This window comes from Melanerpes formicivorus, unplaced genomic scaffold (assembly GCF_026170545.1).
Source record: "Melanerpes formicivorus ecotype bairdi unplaced genomic scaffold, bMelFor1.0.p_v2 SCAF_6, whole genome shotgun sequence".
Classification (NCBI taxonomy): domain Eukaryota; kingdom Metazoa; phylum Chordata; class Aves; order Piciformes; family Picidae; genus Melanerpes; species Melanerpes formicivorus.
In genome coordinates this window covers 2,132,230-2,155,353 of record NW_027142358.1, presented here as the reverse complement: position 1 = coordinate 2,155,353, position 23,124 = coordinate 2,132,230, and the positions used below count along the sequence as shown (strand labels likewise).

Genomic DNA, 23,124 nt, shown 5'->3' with positions numbered 1-23,124 from the left:
TCATGTTGAGGGGGAACCTCCAGTGCTGTAATCTAGATCCATTACCCCTAGTCCTGTCACAGGGTGCCACTGAGCAGAGCCTGTCCCCTGCCTCTTGACCCCCAGCCCTCAGCTATTTATAAACATTGATTAAATCCCCTCTCAGTCTTCTCCTCTCCATACTGAACAGCCCCAGGGCTCTCAGCCTCTCCTCATAGGGCAGTGCTCCAGTCCCTCAGTCATCCTGGTAGCTCTCTGTTGGACTCTCTCCAGCAGATCCCTGTCCCTCTTGAACTGGGGAGCCCAAAACTGGATGCAATATTCCAGGTGAGGTCTCCCCAGGGCAGAGTAGAGGAGGAGAAGAACCTCCCTGGATCTCTGGGACGCATTCCTAATGCACCCCAGGAGCCCATTGGCCTTCTTGGCCACGAGGGCACATTGCTGTCCCAACAGATACCATCTCCAAGCAGCTTTTGTTTGCACCCCATGAGCAGGACTGCTGGGTATCTTGTAAGGTCCAGAGTAAAGCAGGTAAGCCTATGTCACAGACTGATCATAGGGAGATCCACCTGATTACATTGCCTATGCCATATCTAGAGGCTTCTGGTGAAGGTTGGCCTTTTCTGTAAAGGACCAAGTAGATGTCACTCTCAGGGTGAACACTTTCCATCAAGAGTAGCTGCTGAGGCTATTGCTACTTTTGGAATGACCAGAAACAGGGCTGAGGTTTCCTAAAGCCCCAGAGTGGGGCAGCACAAACCATTGCCAGACCCTTCAGAAGTGGTGGCCATCTGTTCTTGACTCTCCAGCAAACCTAGCAATCATCCTGCTCAACTTCACCATGCCAGGAAAATAATGTTTGATTTCTCTACCAGCAGCTCCTCCTCCTCCCACCAACTTTGGAGGACAGGATGGAGACCACAGATGGAGACCACAGCTTCTGTCCTCACCCTGCTGGAAACCTGCCCACCTCCACGTACTCCAGCAGAGAAGAGCGGGATGAGATGCAGCTGTGATTTTCAGGCTCTGTGCAGGAAGAACCATCCCTTTAACCTTCATCCTGATAAAATCCCTGGGAGATGATGAGGGGACAAGCACCTGATGCATGCTTTCTGTAGGGAGGGTCCACAGAGCATGTGTGGACCTGCTGCTACACTCATCAGCACCACAGCTCACAATCTGTTTCTTTATTGGACAGGGAGGGAAGGAGTACTTTTTCCTACACAAGCTTTAACAGTTTGCAGGTGTCCTCTGATCAACATGTCTCTGCAAAACCTGGCATTTGAAGGCAATTTAGAAGAGGGAAGGAAGAAGAAAAGCCACCCAAGGTCCTGCTAAATTTCTTACCTGCACTAATTGTTGCTTATCTGTGGCCTCTATTCTTTGTGAAAGTGAAAGTCTCCTGGTATTTGGGGCAAGAGGACCACAGTGTGCACCATCAGGAGCCCTACACTGCACATCCCAAACTTCTGTACCTTCATCCCTCCTCCCAAAGCAGATGGCATTTGGCTCACATGAACTTGCAGGGTACAGACTTGCTGTGTTTCTCAAGCAAATACTTGAACATGTCCAGAGAAGGGCAGTGAGGCTGGGGAGAGGTCTGGAGCACAGCCCTGTGAGGAAAGGCTGAGGGAGCTGGGGTTGCTTAGCCTGGAGAAGAGGAGGCTCAGGGGAGACCTTGTTGCTCTCTACAGCTACCTGAAGGAGGTTGTAGCCAGCTGGGGGTTGGTCTCTTCTCCCAGGCAACCAGCACCAGAACAAGAGGACACAGTCTCAAGCTGTGCCAGGGGAAGTTTAGGCTCATGGTGAGGAGAAAGTTCTTCACAGAGAGAGATTGGCCATTGGAATGTGCTGCCCAGGGAGCTGGTGGAGTCACCATCCCTGGAGGTGTTCAAAAAAGGATTGGATGTGGCACTTGAAGCCATGGTTTAGTTGTCATGAGGTGTTGGGTGATAGTTTGGACTTGATGATCTCTGAGGTCTTTTTCAACCTGGTTGATTCTATGAGATGAGATCAAGCAAACAATGGTGCCTTCCTCACTCACTGCAGTCAGTTTAATTACTGTGCCACATAAAGTTCAGCTTAAATACTTACTGATGAAACTGGAAGTAGATATGCAGTGAAATATGGCTTTTGCAGAACTAGCATATTTTAAGGCTTAGAGGGGAGGGCTTTTGGAGCTGATACATTAATACTTTGGAAACTATTTCACCCTGTGCTGCTAGAGCAGGCTTGAGCACAGCCACAGTGGTGAAGAAATCTTGCAGGTCATGAGAGGCCCTGCGAGCCTCAGCCACAAAGTTGTGGTCACCACATCCCATCAAAAGCTTCTGGTGAAATGAAGTAGATAAAAGGGTTAAAAGGAGCTGATTAGTCACTGGGAGATCCATATCACAGCCCCTGGCACCAGCAGATACTAAGATCTCCTTTATCTGCCAAACCTGAACGGGCAAGTCCCACCACTGACCAGGCAGAGACCCCTCCATCCAGTTACAGAGGTGGGAGCAGGGCTGTACACCCAGCTGCAGCTATGGCTAAGATCCCATACATGTGTCTCACTGACTTCAGCCTTTCCAAATAACTCAGAAGTTTTACTTGGAATAGGGAAGTTGTTGAAAACAGAAAAAGAGAGAAGTGCCAGGTCCCACAGGGAGCAACTGAGTGGGTAGGCTCATGGCCTTGATTGGGAAAAGCCTGAGGTGAAAGAACCAACTCTAAAAATAAATGGTCTGAAATTTGCCCCCCAGTGTGTTTTAAGCACACTGGATCAGAGCAAGTTCTGGTTTATACTCCCCCAAACAAGGGCTTAAACAAAGAGATACTTCTCTTGCTGCTCACCTGCTGGGAGGTATCACTCTGTTACAGAGCATTACAGCATCACTCAGGGATCACATTAGGGCTGCACAGGGAATCTGGGAGGACATGCTGTTTGCAGGGGTATCTGAAGTTAACCTAAAGTCAGCTGTAGGGAGCTTAAAAAAGCAAACCAACCAACCAAAAGTCCCAACCACAAAACAATGAAACCAGAGCCAACAGCTGTGCAAGTGAAGCTATCCCAACTACTGCAGGACCAGCATGTCAAGAGCAGGCTGCCCCGAGGGTATCCTTTTGCCTCAGAAACTTTGGGGCAGGGTCAGCTCCTGAGTAGGAGTGCATTAATGAGATATGTGTCACTGACAATCTCACTCCACACAGTTATCAGAAACAGCTTTTGTGGCAAACACTGGAACAGGTTGCCCAGGGAGGTGGTTGAGGCCCCATCCCTGGAGATATTCCAAGTGGAGCTTGACAGGGCTCTGGGTAGCCTGTCTACAGTTGAGGATGCCCCTGCTGACTGCAAAGGGGGTTGGACTTCCAAGCCAGACCATTCTATGATTCCATGAACTTCAAAGATCAAGGACATTTTTAGACAATTACATTCTTTGCCATGTTACAAATTCAAAACCTGGGAAATCTAAATTGGAAATGAGTATTTTTATCTTGGTTTAATTTCTTGGCTTATACACCACAGAACTCTGGCAGCCCCTGAGAGATGAAAGTGCTCCACCCACACAGATGGCCAGGGTGCACGCTGTGCCCTGGATGAGGCACTTAGTGCCATGGTTTAGTTGATGAGATGGTGTTGGGTGATAGGTTGGACTTGATGATCTCAAAGGTCTTTTCCAACCTGGTTAATTCTGTATTCTGGACTCACCTTGCAGAGCTGAGATGGCACAGACCCCCTGGACTAAAGCAGAGTCATGAAGACACATGCTTTCAAGGTCTCAGAGAGGTGAAGTGACTTGTTTTGTGGCCAAATGAAACATGAAGGCTTCCTTAAATACTTCAGGCACTGGAGCTTTAGGCCTTAGAAGGCAACGTTTTTATCCCAAAATACCGTCCTCCAAAGTGCTACTTCCAGGAATAACCTCACAGTGTTGGCTTGGACCACTGCCTCTAAGGGAATGTTATGAAAACAGTAGTCCTTCCACACCATCAGCTGCCTCAGCCCTCAGAGCTTCCAGAGGGGCCTCCACCGCTAAAGCAAGGCTCTAAGGTATGTGCCTTCATCGCCCCATTAGACATCATGCAACCACTGGAGGTGCAACCACAGGAGAAGAGGAGGCTCAGGGGAGATCTTATTGCTCTCTACAGCTACCTGAAGGGAGGTTGTAGCCAGCTGGGGGTTGGTCTCTTCTCCCAGGCAACCAGCACCAGAACAAGAGGACACAGTCTCAAGCTGCACCAGGGGAGGTTTAGGCTGGATGTTAGGAAGAAATTCTTCACAGAAAGAGAGATTGGCCATTGGGATGTGCTGCCCAGGGAGGTGGTGGAGTCACCATCACTGGAGGTGTTTAAAAAAGGATTGGACATAGCACTTGGTGCCATGGTTTAGTTAGTCATGAGGTGTTGGGTGACAGGTTGGACTTGATGATCTCTCAGGTCTTTTCCAGCCTTATTGATTCTATGATTAACCTTCAGCTCCTTACCTTTGTCTTGCTTCTCCTGGTCCCCCTGCTGTTTATGGATGGTCACTTTGTTCATATAAATATATTCCTCATCTCCACCTGCAAGCAAAGGGAAAAGTGAACTCTTGACCCACACCACACTGCTTTCACCTTGCAGTTTCCCCACAAAGGCAGATGTAAAGGCTCTGCCTCTGCTGGGGAGAACATGTTGGTTCAGGCAATGCACATTAAAAAAACAACCCCACAACAAAACAATAATAAAAAGCAGAGAAAACTAAATGTTTTCTAGGCAGGAAATTCCATAAGCTACAATTTCTACTTAAACATTAACTTGGCCAAAGAGTACATCCTGTGTATCTTATAAAGTGGATTAAATAAACTTAAGGTTTAATAAGGAAAACAGAAAGGAGCAGGAATCTTGGGAATCCTTTGCTTGCAAAGTTGGACACACAACTCCAGCAATTTTACATAAACAAGCAGAGGTCACTGCAAAAATAATCTCCATTTCATATTCTCCTTCTAATTTTCATGTCTCCACTTCCCACCAATCTCCATGGAAAAGTTGCTTCAACATCTTTGTGGGTGCCCTGGACAGTGGCATTGAGTGCACCCTCAGCAAGTTTGCTGATGACACCAAGCTGTGTGGTGCAGCAGACACGCTGGAGGGAAGGGAGGCCATCCAGAGGGACCTTGACAGGCTGGAGAGGTGGGCACAAGCCAACCTCATGAGGTTCAACAAGACCAAGTGCAGGGTCCTGCATCTGGGTCGAGGCAACCCCAGGCACAAATACAGGCTGGGCAGTGACTGGCTGGAAACCAGCCCTGAGGAGAGAGACTTTGGGGTGCTGGTGGACAAGAAGCTCAACAGGAGCTCTCAATGTGCACTTGCAGCCCAGAAAGCCAATCAGATCCTGGGCTGCATCAGGAGAAGTGTGGCCAGCAGGTCAAGGGAGGTGATCCTCCCCCTCTACTCAGCTCTGGTCAGACCCCACCTGGAGTACTGTGTCCAGTTCTGGAGCCCCTATTACAAGAGGGATGTGGAGGTGCTGGAACGTGTCCAGAGAAGGGCCACGAGGATGATCAGAAGGCTGGAGCACCTCTCCTGTGAGGACAGACTGAAGGAGTTGGGGCTGTTCAGTCTGCAGAAGAGAAGGCTCCGAGGTGACCTCATTGTGGCCTTCCAGTATCTGAAGGGGGCCTACAGGAAGGCTGGGGAGGGACTGCTCAGGATATCAGGTAGTGATAGGAGTAGGGGGAATGGAATGAAGCTGGAGGTGGGGAGATTCAGGCTGGATGTGAGGAGGAGGTTCTTCCCCATGAGAGTGGTGAAGCCCTGGAATGGGTTGTCCAGGGAGGTGGTTGAGACTCCATCCCTAGAGGTGTTTAAGCCCAGGCTGGATGAGGCTCTGGCCAGGCTGATCTAGTGTGGGGTGTCCCTGCCCATGGCAGGAGGGTTGGAACTAGATGATCCTTGTGGTCCCTTCCAACCCTGACTGATACTGTGATACTATGATACTATGACCCCACAGCAATTCCCAGGAGACTCCACCACCCCACCCTGGGTTTTCCTCGCCCCTACCGCTGGGCTTGGTGTAGACTCTCAGGAGATCGGAGAGGAAGCTCTTCTTCACGATGGCAGTGCTGCTCAAGTTCTCCTTGTCCAGGATCCTCAGAAAATCTTCAAGTTCTGTAAGCAGCTGCTCGAGAGCTACAACAGCAACAGAGACAACTGTTGGCAAAGCAGTTGGGTGATGTGCCAGAAGAGGACATAGATTAATCCTCTGCCCAGGAACAATTCAGATTGCATTCTCCAGCTGGAAATGTCTCTCCAGTCTTGAAAAAAACCCCCACAAAATAGTGAGTTCCAAAACCAAGAAGTCTTTGATTTCCCTGAACATGTTCATACATCAGTAAAATCATAAGTAAATACCTATTGTTCCCATAGGACTTTTTATTCAAGGGAGGAAAACCTTGAGGCGTTTTGAGCATTAGGGCTGAGATTACACAAAAGCAGCATCTGGAGTCCTTGAGGCAAACACTGTACAAACCACATTTGGACTGGGATCTACCAGAGACCTTGCCTTTTGCTTTGTCTTTCCATACCTTCTCCTGGAGGTGTTCAAGAGGGGACTGAACGTGATACTTAGTGCTATGGTTTAGTAGTCATGAGGTCTTGGGTGACAGGTTGGACTGGATGATCCTTGAGGTCTTTTGCAACCTTGTTGATTCTAGGATTCTATTCTATGATTTTTTTCCCTCTGTCTGAAATGATTTGAAAATGCCTCTGTGTTTCTTAAAAAAAACATACAGACAGCCCACTCCAAACCCCCCCCATACATGAATTCAGCAACTTCCTCAGGCTGGATGTGAGGACGAAGTTCTTCACCATGAGAGTGGTGAAGCCCTGGAATGGGTTGTCCAGGGAGGTGGTTGGAGCGCCGTCCCTGGAAGTGTTTAAGACCAGGCTGGACGAGGCTCTGGCCAGCCTGATCTAGTGTGGGGTGTCCCTGCCCATGGCAGGGGAGTTGGAACTAGATGATCCTGGAACTAGATGACCGACTGGACAGATGGGCAGAGTCCAATGGGATGGCATTCAACAAGTCCAAGTGCCGAGTGCTGCACTTTGGCCACGGCAACCCCATGCAGAGCTACAGGCTGGGGTCGGAGTGGCTGGAGAGCTCCCAAACAGAGAGGGACCTGGGGGTGCTCATTGACAGCCACCTGAATATGAGCCAGCAATGTGCCCAGGTGGCCAGGAAAGCCAATGGCATCCTGGCCTGCATTAGGAATAGTGTGGCCAGCAGGAGCAGGGAAGTCATTGTGCCCCTGGACTCTGCTTTGGTTAGGCTGCACCTTGAGTCCTGTGTCCAGTTCTGGGCCCCTCAGTTTAAGAAGGACATTGAAACACTTGAACATGTCCAGAGAAGGGCAACAAGGCTGGGGAGAGGCTTTGAACACAAGCCCTATGAGGACAGGCTGAGGGAGCTGGGATTGTTTAGCCTGGAGAAGAGGAGGCTCAGGGGTGACCTCATTGCCCTCTACAACTACCTGAAAGGTGGTTGTAGCCAGGAAGGGGTTGGCCTCTTCTCCCACGTAACCAGCACCAGAACAAGGGGACACAGTCTCAAGCTGCGCCAGGGGAGGTTTAGACTCAAGGTGAGGAGAAAGTTCTTCACCGAGTGAGTCATTTGGCATTGGAATGTGCTGCCCAGGGAGGTGGTGGAGTCACCATCCCTGGAGGCGTTCAAGAGGGGATTGGACGTGGCACTTGGTGCCATGGTCTAGTCATGGGGTCTGTGTTGATAGGTTGGACTCAATGATCCTCGAGGTCCTTTCCAACCTAAGTGATACTGTGATCCTTGTGGTCTCTTCCAACCCTGACTATGATACTATGGTGATCAGAGAGATCACTATACCACATGGAACTGAAGACCCCAGACTAAGCAGCATCTCAGCCAGCCTCAGGAAAACCTGCTGCACCACAGACATCCTGGCATACCTGCAGCAAGTGACTCAGGCACACCACTCCCTAGCACCAGCAGCTGAACCAGGCCATTAGGTTTGTTTTGCTCCTAAGGAGGTGCTGCTCAGCTTTGCCACCGACAAATCACTTCCCTGACAGGGCTCATGCTGAAGCAATTAATTGCTTGCTTTTGTTCACACTGAAGTTTATCATGGGCTAATTAGCAGCAGTGGCAGGAGCCTGTTCCAGGCAGGAAATAACAGAGTATTATGTGGAGAGAGGAAGTGCAATGCAAGAACGATGGCGTGAGGGAGAAGTGTGTTAAACTCAGCCCAGGCTGTTCCTCCTTTGGAGGCTCCTCCATCACTTCCTGACCCTAAGGAGCTGCAGGGCTGACGGGCAGCAAAGCTTGGGTTTGCCCCTGCCAGGCTGTAAAGTAGGCTACCAAGAGAAGCATAGCCTGCAGGTCGAGGGAGGTGATTCTCCCCCTCTGCTCCACTCTGGTGAGACTCCATCTGGAGTACTGCATCCAGTTCTGGAGCCCCTATTACAGGAAGGGTCTGGAGGTGCTGGAAGGTGTCCAGAGAAGGGCCACGAGGATGATCAGAGGGCTGGAGCACCTCTCCTATGAGGACAGACTGAGGGAGCTGGGGCTGTTCAGTATGGAGAAGGCTCCAAGGTGACCTTATTGTGGCCTTCCAGTATCTGAAAGGGGCTACAAGAAAGCTGGGGAGGGACTTTTTAGGGTGTCAGGGAGTGATAGGACTGGGGGGAATGGAACAAAACTAGAAATGGGTAGATTCAAATTGGATGTTAGGAAGAAGTTCTTCCCCATGAGGGTGGTGAGACACTAGCACAGGTTGCCCAGGGAGGTGGTGGGAGCCTCATCTCTGGAGGGTTTTAAGGCCAGGCTGGATGTGGCTCTGGGCAACCTGCTGTAGTGTGAGGTGTCCCTGGCCATAGCAGGGGGGTTGGAACTGGATGATCCTTGGGGACCCTTCCAACCCTAACAATTCTAGGATTCTGTGACTCCTCAGCACACAACCAAGACATGTGGTGTACAGATAATTAACTGGGGCAATGCTCTATGCCTTTTGCTTACAGTGCTTCCATGCTGTGTGTTCCCACAGTACCCCTGTGAGTCCCAGTTCACCCCAATGAACTAGAAAAGTTTTAATATCTTGGTTTCACAGTGCAAAATACCTGAAGCCTATCTAGTTTAAGTGCTACTACCTCCAAGGTCATATCTGTGTAAGAGCAGGAGAGAGCCATCCCTTTCTTACTTCCCCACCTCTAGCCACCAGGTGACCCTTCCTTGGGTAAGAAGACTGAGAAATGAAGCATGAACTGCACTGTGAAGTTTATGTTATCAGCCATTAATTGCAAAACATGCTGCTGCTCTCAAACTGTACCAATCTCCAGTGGCTGGACTGTAAAATAGGCTAATGACCCCAGATCAATCAATCAATCAATCAATCAATCAATCAATAATGGCTCCTGAGGAGTCCTACCAACTGGAAGTGCTCCACACTTTGCTCTGTAACCTCTGCTTTCAATTAATTCTCTTCTGGTCTGATTTAGGACCAGCAGGGAATGGACCATGGCTGTATCATACAGTGTTGACTTCAGTGTTTTTGCCAGCTGCTGTTTTGCCCAGCTATGACCCACCACAACCCAGAGAAAGCAAGAATCACTGCAAGAAACAACAGCTGTCTTCAGACACTGTAAGGAAGCTGGTAGTATTTGTTGACAGTATTACACACCACTGATGTCATTAAACAATCAGCTGCATGCTTTTGGTGTCGAACACACTCATCACTAACTTCTCTCAAGCTGCAGGGACCCTGCTTCCTCCAAGTTTGATGCTCACTGAGGTAAATCACAGCCTTTCTACACTCATTCATCTACTTCAGTGACCCGCTTCAGAAAGTTTGAGTCAGTTCCTGCCAGTCAGGCCAGGTGTACAGAACATTTGTGTGTCAGGAACAGCCTCAGAAGAAAGAACAGAGAAGATACCTAACCTTAATTTGAAGCTTCAGATGCAAGTCAGGTCCCAGCAGCTACTCACATGGGTGTCATGATAGCAGGTTTGCAGGGATGGGGATATAATTCCCATTCCCTCCTCCACCCCCACAACTGCAGAAAATGACTTTATTCTTCTCCCAGCCTTTCACAGCTAGCACACACACAAGGCCAAGTGCTTATGAATAGCACACCCCTTACAGTAGGTTACATTTTCCAGCCCACCAAAGCTCAATTCAGGCTTCTAGTGACTCAAAGCAATTCATTTAGGACAAGATCCTGGGGCAACAGAGGTCAGTGGAAAGACTCTGTCAGACTACAATGGATTCAGGCTTTAGGAACTCAAGATAGATTAATTTTGCTCTTCTTGAGTGAGAAGAAGCATCTAAACCATCTGCTTCTATGCAAGGACCACTTTGATCTCAGCTGGACACCCCCAGTCCAAACCTGATACCTGCAAAAACAAACTGCTACTGCAATGAATGTGACCATTCATACTCTCACATCAAAAGGAGAATAAGCTAATACTTATCAGAGTGATGAATGTGAGAAGTAAGAAGAATTAATGTGATGAGGGTCTGCAAGATCCTCTGTGCAACAAGGATCCCAGCAGGTCCCAGCAGGTCAATAGGACTACCAACAGCTGAGAGCCCAGTATGGCAAACCATCTCAGGATTTCAAATGCTGGCAACCACTGCTTGATCTCAGCTGAAGACCTCTCATGCTGTGGTGATGATGTATTGAACATGCTCCTGGCAAAACCAGGTTGGGGGTTATCCAAAGCAGCCTGAGACAAATGGCTCTCCCTCCAAGCTGTGTTGCTTTGCTCTCCTGTCTTAACTGTTTAGAAATCAGAGCACACAGAGATGATTCCAGCATCGAGGCTTGCTCTGCAGGGCAGTAGCTGCAGATGCAAGGAAAGTGCCTGCAAACCCCAATGGCTGTGAGCAGCACAGTAAGAGATCATAAGCAGGCAGAAGACCAAGTCACAAGGTAGTATGCATTTGAGAAACCTTCTTCCACAGCTGCATTGTTCTCCTCAGCTCTCACAGCACATCTTTGTAAACCCCCAGGTGACTTGAGTAATCTTTCTGTCACCATCTCAAATAAATACTTCCAAAGCACTTGCAAACATTCAACCTCTTCCATGGAAAACTTCATGAGGATTACCTCTAAGGTTAAGATTGTCCCTGAAGAATTAAGGGACTTGGCCAAGGTCACTGAATACCACTAGTGAACACTCTCCTCTCGAGACCCAGAGTATAACTACTCCATCTCCTCACAAAGCATGGCCACAGACACAGGGCACCATTAGATACCACAGCACAGCTCGGTTCATGGTCTTTTCCTCCATGACCACAGGCATCAGTCACTGGATAAAACCTGCAAGGATTCTTCCATGTGTGATGGAGAGAGGTCCAGGGCCATCACAGCCAACAGAAAACTTGACTGCTTTGCAGCTGCAGAGGGCTGATTATCATGACTGAACAAACTGAACTGCACAGAAAGATGATGTTTTGACTGAGGTAAGAAGGACTTCAAGAGTGGGAGTTGCAGCCAGAGCTACCAGCTTGTCTTGTATGCACTCAACTGGATGGTGAGAGATGCTCTCCCTTGGTTTACTCCCAGACAAGGTAACCATTTTAAAGGAGCTCCTGGGCAGCCCTCTGACCACAGCAGACTCTCTATGTTTATTTTATTGCATGTTTTTAAGGTTGGAAGGGACCTCAGGGATCACCTAGTTCTGACCCCCCTGCCATGGGCAGGGACACCTCACACTAGATCAGGTTGCTCACAGCCACATCCAGCCTGGCTGCAAAAACCTCCAGGGATGAGGCTTCCACCACCTCCCTGGGCAACCTGTGCCAGTGTCTCACCACCCTCATGGGGAAGAACTTCTTCCTAACATCCAATCTGAATCTACCCATTTCTAGGGTTTTTTTCATTCCTCCTAGCCTTTCACTGTCTGACACCCTAAAAAGTCCCTCCCCACCTTTCTTGTAGGCCTTCTTAGGATACTGGAAGGCCACAATAAGGTCTCCTTGGAGCCGCCTTCTTCTCCAGACTGAACAGCCCCAACTCTCTCAGTCTGCCTCCATAGGAGAGGAGCTCCAGCCCCCTGTGTTCAAAGGCTGCAACTTTGGCCACAGCAATGTGCAAAGAATTGCTCGAAACGCAACGGATCTGTTTCAATGGCAGTTCAGGGGCAGTAGGACAGCACTGAAAAGGGCTTCTTTTGGCAGGAGCCTGTGGCCTTTCATTGCAGACAGAAAGTCTCCTGCATTGCAGCAATGTCTATCCCAGTTCATATGCAGCTAGAGCCAAAAATGCAGCAGCTTGCAAAGCCCCCATTGAAGAAACGCATTCCTTGTGAAAGAGCTGCCAATTTTGTCTAACACCAAGGTCACTGAAAGGTAAATGACCATTAAACTAGATTATGAAAGCCATTCTTACCAATAATCACTGATCTTTGTCATTGTGTTACAATAACAAGCTATGTCTACATCTAATTACTTCACGTCTTGGCCTCACCAGGAAATGGAAAGAGAGGCTCAGAATGAACTTTCATTGAAGTGTTTTAGTAACCACCGGACAGGATTACTTTAGGCCATTTAATCTCAATTCAATTATTTTTTTATCAAGGTAGAGGGGCCCCAGCCACTGGACAAGGAACTGTAATAAGATACATGCCAGGACAAACTCTTTCCTCTGCTGAGATGAGAGGTGAGAGATATGGAGTATCATTTGCTGACAGGAAACAAAGGCACTGAGAGATGAAGACATTTGTCCAAGGATACGGGCATATTCTCCAGCACATCAGGAACACAACTTAGCTTTCCTGTGTCCCAGCCTGCAGACCTCACTCCCCAGTTATCATAGTATCATAGTATCAGTCAGGGTTGGAAGGGCCCACAAGGATCATCCAGTACCAACCCCCCTGCCATGGGCAGGGACAACTGCCCTTCCTTGGATCCCAAAGCATTGGCAGGTTTGCCACCCTCCTGCCAAAAGCAGGATCTGGGTTTGGCACTTTTGTCTTCATCCTTTCTAGAAGGGCCTGGGTTAAGCTGCTGGCACACAGCACAGATCCAAGCACCTGGTAAATACCAGCAGCCTGTGGCATGCCAAGCTTCAGAGACCTTGGCAAGTCCAGAGTAAGTAAAACTGATTAGACCTTCATGATTCATGCAAGTGTCAGGCATCAGAGCAGAGGGGCTCCTGAGGAGCACCTCAGTGTATTTGTGCACCCCCACCTTTCCTAGATTGCTTCCTCCATGCATCACATCCCACAGCAGCCTTTCAGCCCCCATTTCCCACTGACCAGCCCCAGCTGGCAGCACTGGGGTTCCCCAGGGGCTGCTTTGGCAGAAAGCAGTTCCTTTCTTGCCTGGGTTTCTTTTTTCCCTTCACTGCATAAAATCAATAGGGCAGCTGAGGAGCAGGCAGAGAGGACAGGCGGGCACAGAGGCAGCATTCAGGCCACTGAATAGTGAGTGCTGTCAGAAGATCAGGAGCACCCATCCCTGGCCTCCTTGGCTAATCTGGAGTCTTACAGTAACAGTCAGCCTTTGCAAGAGGGAAAAGTCACCCATGATGACAGCTAGAGAAGGCCATTCTCCCCAGCTGTGAGGAAAGGCAGATGTGTGGATGGTGACAGCTGTAACAGCTGGATGACCCCTTCACAGGGCCACCTTCCAAAACAGCAAAGTAGATCCTTCCTCAGGCAAACTCACCCTCCTCATCCTGCTGGCTTCAGGCTCTTGCAGAGGAGTAGTGAAGGAAAGGGTACAGCAGTTCTTTGGCCCTTCTGCAGCAGTTACAGCTCTGGATGCTGCCAGCTTTAGGCACACGTGGGCAGCATAATGCAGGGAAGGGCATGTGGCAAAGGGCTCACCCTAACACAGCACCAGGAAGAAGTAACGTCTCTGTGCAGCCCCAGAAGGCTGCTCCTCTGAAAAGCATCCCTGTCAGACTGAAACCCCACCAGCATTCACCAAGGCTGATCAGCAGAAAAAGCAAACAAGTGCGGACTGAAGTTGACCATCTTTGATTACCAGAACCCAGGCTCTGCTTCCCACAGGTACACCTGCACTGGCTGCCCAGCCCTGCTCCTCTCAGCTTTTCATGGGAAGAGAATAAAAAGTCCAGCCCATTGCTGCCCTGTTGAAACTTCCTTCATTTTTTTCCCACAGTAAAAATACTTATAGATACTTATTATTTATTATTATTTATAGGGGGAAAAGCAAGAAAGAAAAATAAAAGCAATCTCCTCACACACAGCAAATTGAGAAGTGCCAATAGTTACCTACTGAAAGAACCAAAACCACCCCAAAACAAACCATACAAACACACACAAAATTAAGAAATATAACTATGATAATAAGAATAGAACAGAATAAACCAGGTTGGAAGAGACCTTCAAGATCATCGATCATCCAACACCACCTAATCAACTAAACCATGGCACCAAGCACCCCATCCAGTCTCCTCCTAAACACCTCCAGTGATGGCAACTCCACCACCTCCCTGGGCAGCACATTCCAATGGGCAATCTCTCTCTCTGTGTAGAATTTCTTCCTAACATCCAGTCTAAACCTCCCCTGGCGCAGCTTGAGGCTGTGTCCTCTTGTTCTGGTGCTGGTTGCCTGGGAGAAGAGACCAACCCCCACCTGGCTACAACCCCCCTTCAGGTAGTTGTAGACAGCAAGAAGGTCTCCCCTGAGCCTCCTCTTCTCCAGGCTAAGCAACCCCATCTCCCTCAGCCTCTCCTCATAGAGCTTGTGTTAAAGACCCCTCCCCAGCTTTGTTGCCCTTCTCTGGACATGTTGCAGCAACTCAACATCTTTCCTAAACTGAGTGGCCCAGAACTGGACACAGGACTCGAGGTGTGGCCTAACCAGTGCAGTGTACAGGGGAAGAATGACTTCCCTGCTCCTGCTGGCCACACTGGTGCCTGCTCCAGGCCAGGATGCCATTGGCCTTCTTGGCCACCTGGGCACACAGAATGGAATGGAATGGAATGGAATGGAATGGAATGGAATGGAATGGAATGGAATGGAATGGAATGGAATGGAATGGAATGGAATGGAATGGAATAGACCAGACCAGACCAGACCAGACCAGGTTGGAAAAGGCCTTTGAGATCATTGAATCCAACCTACCACCCAACACCACCTAATCAACTAAACCATGGCACCAAAATAACAATAATAGTAGTAAGAGTAACAACAGTAATAATAATAGTTAACAATAATAGTCACAGTAGTAATATTAATAATAGTAATAAGAATAAGAAATAATTAATAATCCTCCTCATCATCAACCCACAAAACCCTCAGCAAGCTTCTGGTAAACCATGAACTTTCTCATCAGGGCATCACCTCCTAGATGAAATAAAACAGAAGGTAAAACTCACAAACCCTAGACAAGTTTAAATCCCTGAAAACAAGGAAACTGTAAAACTGGAGAACTCCTTCCACAGTTTCCCCATGAAACCAGACACGGGTCAGACAGTTATGACCACTCTCACAAAGGTGTCTGATTTTTCAGGCATGATGAGTGCTCACAAGGAAGAAAGACACACACACACAAAAAAACCCAAACCCAAACAGCCAGCCTGCTCCTATTGATGCACCTAAAATGCAGTACTGCCTGGCTTCACACTCACGTCAGGGGCATTAGGCTTGTCTTTGTTGTGAAGTATGAATCATGGAAGGAGAGAGGCAAACAATGTCTCTCCTCGGCTGTGGGCTGTGAACTGTGCTGATGAACCCAGGCAGCTCTGCGTGGGCTGCTCTGGAAGTTTGAACAAGACTGGTATTGAGAAGCAGCAGCTCCAGCCCAGCAACTCTGAACTTTAACCAAACGGCAGCAGAAAACACACACAAAGCTTTGCCTTTTTTTTTCCTTCCACTGAGCTGAGCAAACAACAGACTTCTCTTCCCTCCGCTGGAAGGTGGGAAACAGCATCCAAGAAAAATTGAGAAAGGAAAAGGAGGAGGAAAGAAGAGAGGCAAAACATGAAAACTACTCTTTTGTAAGGAGTTTTCACTGAGCAGCCTTGTGTTTGAGTGCCATGGTGCTCGGCTAGATGCAATAGAGGGTGTGCACATGAAACTCTGGGGGTGATACAGTGACCTCTGTCTCTGCAAAGGGTCTCACCCTTCCCATGATGGAGCACTGGAGGCCTCACAATGCCAAATTTATTGGCTGTCATCTAAGAGATGCCAGCACCTCTCCCCTTTGTAGCATGCTGTATAGGCAGACTGTCCATCAAGCTCAGAGGATCCCTACAGTGATGGAACACAGGATGTTAGGAGTCAGAAGGGACCTCTGGAGATCTTTGAGTTCAACTCCCCTGACAAAGCAGGACCATAGAATCTAGCACAGGCCACACAGGAATGCATCCAGATGGGTCTTGAAAGTCTCCAGAGAAGGAGACTCCACAACCTCTCTGGGCAGCCTGTTCCAGTGCTCTGTGACCCTTCACAGTGAAGAAATTCCTCCTCAAGCTGAGGTGGAACCTACTGTGCTGTAGTTTATATCCATCACCCCTTGTTCTATCACAGGTGCAATAGAGAAGAGCCTGTCCCCTGCCTCTTGACACCCAGCCCTCACCTATTTATAAACATTTATTAAATCCCCTCTCAGTCTTCTCTTCTCCAGACTAACCAGCCCCAGGGCTCTCAGCCTCTCCTCATAAGGCAGTGCTCCAGTCCCTCAATCATCCTGGACTGCAGGTCTGTGCTCAGGTGCACAGTGATGCATCAGCAAACTGGGACATATCACGAAGCACCACGGAAAATTGCTGGGGCCTGGGGTTAATTGGACCCTCACCCTGAGAAGTGCTTCATCCTCAGCATGTGGGGATCAGGTCACCTAACCCTTGTGTAACACAGTAACTCCTGCTGGGGCAGAACCCAGCCAGGAAAACATCAGGGAAGCCACTGAAGAAACATCAGTGCAGTAGTCAAAAGGGTAAGGAGCAAACCAGATCGAGATAACTGTCAGGTAGAAGTGGATGAAGACAGACAGAGCAGAATGGTAAGCAAAACACTCTTTTAAAGGCAAATATCCCCCAAAACAGGGCCTAGTGGGCTCTCTTCCCAGTGGGGAAGAAAACAATCCCAACAGCTTGTGTGAAGCTGAAACAGTGTTTGCTGCCAAGCTGAATCCTACAGAGGCATGACAAAGACACAACTTCCTCTAAAGCTGCTACCATTCATTCCCTTCTCTCCCCACAGCCCTTTCTGATGTTTGGTTTCTTTTTTTCCCCTCTTACTCCTTCAGTTTTCAGCTATGATTGGTGGGGTGGTTTAGTTTTTCTTCTGTCCTATTTTGCTACCTTCTTCATCACTATGTGGTTGACTTTACCCGGAAGGGCTGATGACCACCTGACCTGCAAAGGACATCTGTTGTTTGCTGTCTGCTGCAATGCATAGCTCTGTCCAGGAAGGGGCTACTAGGAGGTGTCTGATCAAATACAATGGCTGTATTCAAGAAAAAGAAACATGCAATAAATAACTAAATAAATCAACTACAAGACAAGCATGTGGTGCTCTACAGCTTGAACTCAGCACAAGGAGGCATCCTGCAGCCACCTGCTCAGCCCAACCCTGTTCTCCCTTACCTTACTGCAGTCTCCTGACTAGTAGCAGCAATAGTGTGGCCAGCAGGAGCAGGGAAGTCATTCTGCCCCTGTACTCAGCACTGGTTAGGCCACACCTTGAGTCCTGTGTCCAGTTCTGGGCCCCTCAGTTTAGGAAAGATGTTGAGATGCTGGAATGTGTCCAGAAAAAAGCAACAAAGTTGGTGAGGGGTCTGGAACACAGCCCTGTGAGGAGGGGATGGGGGAGCCTGGAGAAGAGGAGGCTCAGGGGAGACCTTACTGTTGTCTACAACTACCTGAAGGGAGGTTGTAGCCAGGTGGAGGTTGGTCTCTTCTCCCAGGCAACCAGCACCAGAACAAGAGGACACAGTCTCAAGCTGTGCCAGGGGAGGTTTAGGCTGGATGTTAGGAAGAAATTCTTCCCAGAAAGAGAGATTGGCCACTGGAATGTGCTGCCCAGGGAGGTGGTGGAGTCACTGTCCCTGGAGGGGTTCAAGAGAGGACTGGACGTGGCACTTGGTGCCATGGTCTAGTCATGAGGTCTGTGGTGACAGGTTGGACTTGATGATCTTCAAGGTCTCTTCCAACCTTGGTGATACTGTAATATTAGATGGTGTTGGATAATAAGTTGGACTCAAGGATCTCAGAGGTCTTTCCCACCTGGTTAATTCTGTATTCTTTGCCTCACAAAGGTGACAACACATGCTTCTGGGCTCAGGTCTTTGCCATGGCTCCTGGAGCCAAGTCTCCTTGGTTAGGGACCATGACTGTAGCACAAGTGCTGTGGCAGATTTCTCCTCATCCTCGTTCATTACTCTGTGTGGCTATGTTTAGAGGCAAGCATTGCACTCTATCAGCAGAACAGGGGGCACACAGCTGTCCTAATGCTTGCCAAAGCCCACAGCCATGAGCCCCCCCCTCTTTCCCATGGAAAAAAGGAAGTCTGGGATACCACATTCCCAACAGAGCGACTGGGAAAATGCAAAGTCTAGTGAGAGTAACTATGGCAGTGGTGGTGAACAACGCCCCACAGTTTGCAGCACTGCAGGACAAATAGAGAATATGAACTGCAAAAACTATTTGGAGATGAATTTCTGTCTTGCAAGCAAGACATGAATTAAAGGAAGCTGCCAGATACACAGAGTTATGTTGTTTCTAATAAGAGAGGACATGGACACACACACACAAACACATGCCCACACCCTCTGAAGGCCTCACATCAAAGCCCTTTCCCACCATTCTCTGTTGATTTAATGGCATCACTTCTCCAACAAACAATAGAGACATAACAGAAAGGGAAAGCAATTATGTTTGAGAAAGCAAAAGCAAGAGCTCAGGGGTCAGAGAGAAAGACAGACATACAGCCCTGGAGAGCCTGGGCTTTTCCTTTTCACTTCCTCTGCAGCAAGGACTCTTCAAGTCACGTTGAGGCCAGGGCTGGGCCTCCGTTCCTACAGCTGAAAAGCAGAATGACTACCCAAGGCCATTGCAAGAGTGCAGGGGGAAAAACAGGTTTTAAAAGTGTCTTGAAGTATATCAGAGTAGGCTGGTGGAGGCCATGGCAATGTTGTTATTGATTGCTGGATTTCTTTCTCAATAATCTTGCTCAACCCCTTGTACAAACATTGCACACAGTCCTTATCCAGCCTCTTCAGGGTAGCCTGGGAGCCTAAATGCAAGGAGAGAGCATCATGTGGCTGAGGTACTGAGCAGTGCTGGTACAGTAATGTGCAACCAGAGATTTTTCTATGCAATCTCAGTGTATGAGCAGCAACAGACAAATTCCCCCCCCCCAAAAAAAAAAAGAAGGATAAAAATTTCCCAGAGTCACAAAAACACTCAGGTTGGAAAAGACCCTCAGGATCACCAGGTCCAAGCCAGAACCCTTTCAGGGAAGAAGTTTCTTCCAATATCCAACTCAAACCTCCCCTGGGGCAACCTGAGGCCATTCCTCTCATTGGAATTAACCAGGTTGGAAAAGATCTTCAAGATCATCAAGTCCAACCTATCACCCAAGACCATCTAATCAGCTAAACCATGGCACCAAGTGCCTCATCCAGGCTCTTCTTAAACATCTCCAGTGATGGTGACTCTATCACCTCCCTGGGCAGCACATTCCAATGGCCAATCTCTCTTTCTGGGAAGAACTTCTTCCTAACATCCAGCCTAAACCTACCCTGGCGCAGCTTGAGACTGTGTCCTCTTCTTCTGGTGCTGGTTGCCTGGGAGAAGAGACCAAGCCCCACCTGGCTACAAGCCCCCTTCAGGTAGCTGTAGACAGCAATAAGGTCCCAACAAACCACCACAGGAAAATGAAAACAAATCACCCTCTAATCTACAGACATCACCAAGGACCAAAGCTCACAGCTCACTCCACTTCTTAACAAGATTCAAAGCAAACCAGCATGTACTAAACTTCTAGTTGAGGGTTAAGAGGTGTGGAATGGGAAGGCTTAGGAAATGACTGCAAAGTACCTCAGAGGTCAAAATACAAACCCTCTCCTGCCATGAGTCATCTGTGCTCAGTGAGAATCTCCCAGCAGGGCTCCAACATCTGACACCACTGGAGGCCACAGCTCCCACCCTCCCTCCCACATGCGTGGGGAAGGCACAGATGCCAGAGGGTGACCTGAGAACAGGGCTGGATGTCCTCACTCTTACATTCAAGAGATGCCACCTTTATTCCCCTCCCATACCTCCAACATGACATTTCCCTGAAGCCAGAGTGGAAGAGCAGCCTCCCAGGAGCAGCTCCCCTCTTCACTCTGGATTACCAAAGCAGCTGGGCACCATGTGAGGCATTTCAAGACACATGCTCTGTGGGGAAACACCAATGTTGGCCAAACATTGCATCCATGCTCCAGAGAAACAAAGGCTCTGCCCTCCTTCACACCCCAAACATCACTTCCATTACTCAGGTTATCACATGCTGTTCAACTTTTTCAGTACCACTTGGTATCTCTGTTATTATTCCATGTTGCCTGTGGAACTTCCAAATGCTCACAAAAAAACAAGGAGCAGCTGCCTTGGGGAAAACAAGCATCACTCACGTGGAAAAGTCTCAGCAGAGAGCCTCTCCCATGCCACCCAATTTATGCAGTGGCTGCATCCACTTCACTCTTGCTACATGTCCCATTCAGCACATAAAAGAAACATGTCCTGATAAAGCACAAGTGACAATACTTGGGAGGAAAAATGGGGACACAATACTGGTCATAAGCCAGGAGTGAACTTTGATAACCACAGGATCACACAATGCTAGGGGTTGGAAGAGACCTCTGGAGATCTCTGAGTCCAAAGCCCCTGCCAGAGAACCATAGAATTGTAAGGGTTTGTAGGGGCCTCTGGAGATCACCCAGACCAACCCCCCTGCTACTGCAGGTATGCCTAGATCAGGTTGCACAGGAAAGTGGCCAGGTGGGGGAAAAGTGACAGTACAGAATTAACCAGGTTGGAAAAGACCTACAAGATCATCACCCAACACCATCTAATCAAATAGTATCATAGTATCATTCAGGGTTGGAAGGGACCACAAGAATCATCTAGTTCCAACCCCCCTGCCATGGGCAGGGACACCCCAATAGACCATGGCACTGAGTGCCTCATCCAGTCTCATTTTAAATACTTCCAGTGATGGTGACTCCACCACCTCCCTGGGCAGCACATTCCAATGGCCAATCTCTCTTGCCGGGAAGAATTTCTTCCTCACTTCCAGCCTAAACCTCCTCTGGAGCAGCTTGAGACTGTGTCCTCTTGTTCAGGTGCTGGTTGCCTGGGAGAAGAGACCAAAACCTACCTGTTACAGCCACCCTTCAGGTCTCCTCTGAGCCTCTTCTCCAGGCTAAGCAACCCCAGCTCCCTCAGCCTCTCCTTACAGGGCTGTGCTCCAGACCCCTCCCCAACTTTGTTGCCCTTCTCTAGACATGTTGCAGCAACTCAACATCCTTTCTCAACTGAGAGGCCCAGAACTGGAAATAGGACTCAAGGTGTGGCCTAACCAGTACAGGGGCAGAATGACCTCCCTGCTCCTGCTGGCCACACTATTCCTGAGGCAGGCCAGGATGCCATTGGCCTTCTTGGCCACGTGGGGAAAGGATGCCAGCATGCTGGATCGGCACACCACCGTATGAGGAGATACAATGTGAGCTCCTATTTGTCTCCCTACAGATTCAGGCCCCATGCAGTGTGATGGTCAGACTTGTGGAGCAGGGACTGGAGAAGCACGCATGGACTTTTACCTACTGAGATAAGCAACTTCTGCAGTGACCAGGTTCTTGGTTTGATTCATGGTGATGGATCTGTCCCACTGTCCACAGCTGCTTTGCTGCCTGAGGGAATTTCTTACAAGCAGAGAAAGAGCTATCAAGGCTAAGAAATAACCCTTTTTTTTTTTACCACCTTTAGGGTCCCAGAAGCAGTCATCACTACCCTGGGCAGTCCCAGAAGCAGTCATCACTACCCTGGGCAGTCCCAGAAGCAGTCATCACTACCCTGGGCAGTCCCAGAAGCAGTCATCACTACCCTGGGCAGTCCCAGAGGCAGTCATCACTACCCTGGGCTGGAATCTCATCACCAAACAGCACCACATCAAACTCATGGCGGTGCACAGGTTGCAAAGAGGAGGCTCAGGGTGAAACAACCGTATTGCAGCTCTGCCTTCCTCTCCAGCAGGGCCCTGCAGGAGCCCAGAGTGGGTGAGGCAGGAGAGAACCAGAACAAATAATGGCATTTATTTTTTTCCCATGTGAATTGGAAAACTTCTCCCTCTCTATCCTGACTGTGAGGCATGGGAAAATGAAAGCAAGCTCTCAAGCCAGCAAAACAACCATTTACTGGATAAAAAGGATTTTCTTACTTTGTCTGTCTTGCACTTTGTTTACATGAATGAGAGCCAGATATCCAGAGCAGGAACAATACTCTAAATTAAATCAGATCTCTGAAACCTATTACATAAATATGCCAAAGGTATCAGTAATCCTACCACAGATTTGAGAGTTGGATCATGATTTTCATTTACCATTTCAGCAGAAAATCTGTGACAAGAAACTGCTGATGAGCATTGTAACCCTTCCAGCAAATTCAGCTTCCTTGGAGCTTTTCTAAACTCGAGTTCTGAGTCTTTCATCTCCCTCTTAACAGACTTTGGAGGCATCCTTGTAGCTTGGCTATAATTTACCCAGCCCAGCATTTCTCTTTTCTCAGCACTACATGCCAATGATTACTTATGTCATCCTCATTAGCTGAGGATCCCTTCCTGCTCAGGTTATTTGGAGAGCTCTCTCATGCCCAAGGGAGCAGCACTGGCAGGCAGCAGTGGTTTGGGGTCGGCAGCTCATTGGCATTGGCAGGCCACGCTGCCCTTGCTCAAATCCATGCTGCCATGTCTTCCATCCAAAAGAAGTGAAGATAACATAGTCAAGTTTTGGTACTAATAAATTAATAGATTTTAATGAAAGTAATGACCTGAAGGAACTCTCTTTCCTTACTGCTGAGTGCAGCCTGGTAGTCCACAGCTCTGCCTCCTGTGCTGGAAGCAATTCAGTTAGGGACATGATTAGCATCTCGCAAGCAGGAACTGCCCTTGAGGGAGTTTTCAGTCCTCA

General features: G+C 48.7%; 1 protein-coding gene across 9 annotated transcripts in view; it reads right to left on the bottom strand.

The window, feature by feature from the left end:
* Window positions 1–23,124, bottom strand: part of AFAP1L2 (actin filament associated protein 1 like 2) — a 90,485-nt gene that overhangs the window by 30,148 nt on the left and 37,213 nt on the right. For all 9 annotated transcript variants that reach the window (XM_068139315.1, XM_068139317.1, XM_068139319.1 and 6 more), the window contains exons 2-3: window positions 6,007–6,135; window positions 4,449–4,526 (exon numbers count right to left, since the gene is read on the bottom strand). In XM_068139315.1, coding sequence (XP_067995416.1) covers window positions 4,449–4,526; window positions 6,007–6,135 — 207 coding nt within the window. The remainder of the gene's footprint in view (window positions 1–4,448; window positions 4,527–6,006; window positions 6,136–23,124) is intronic.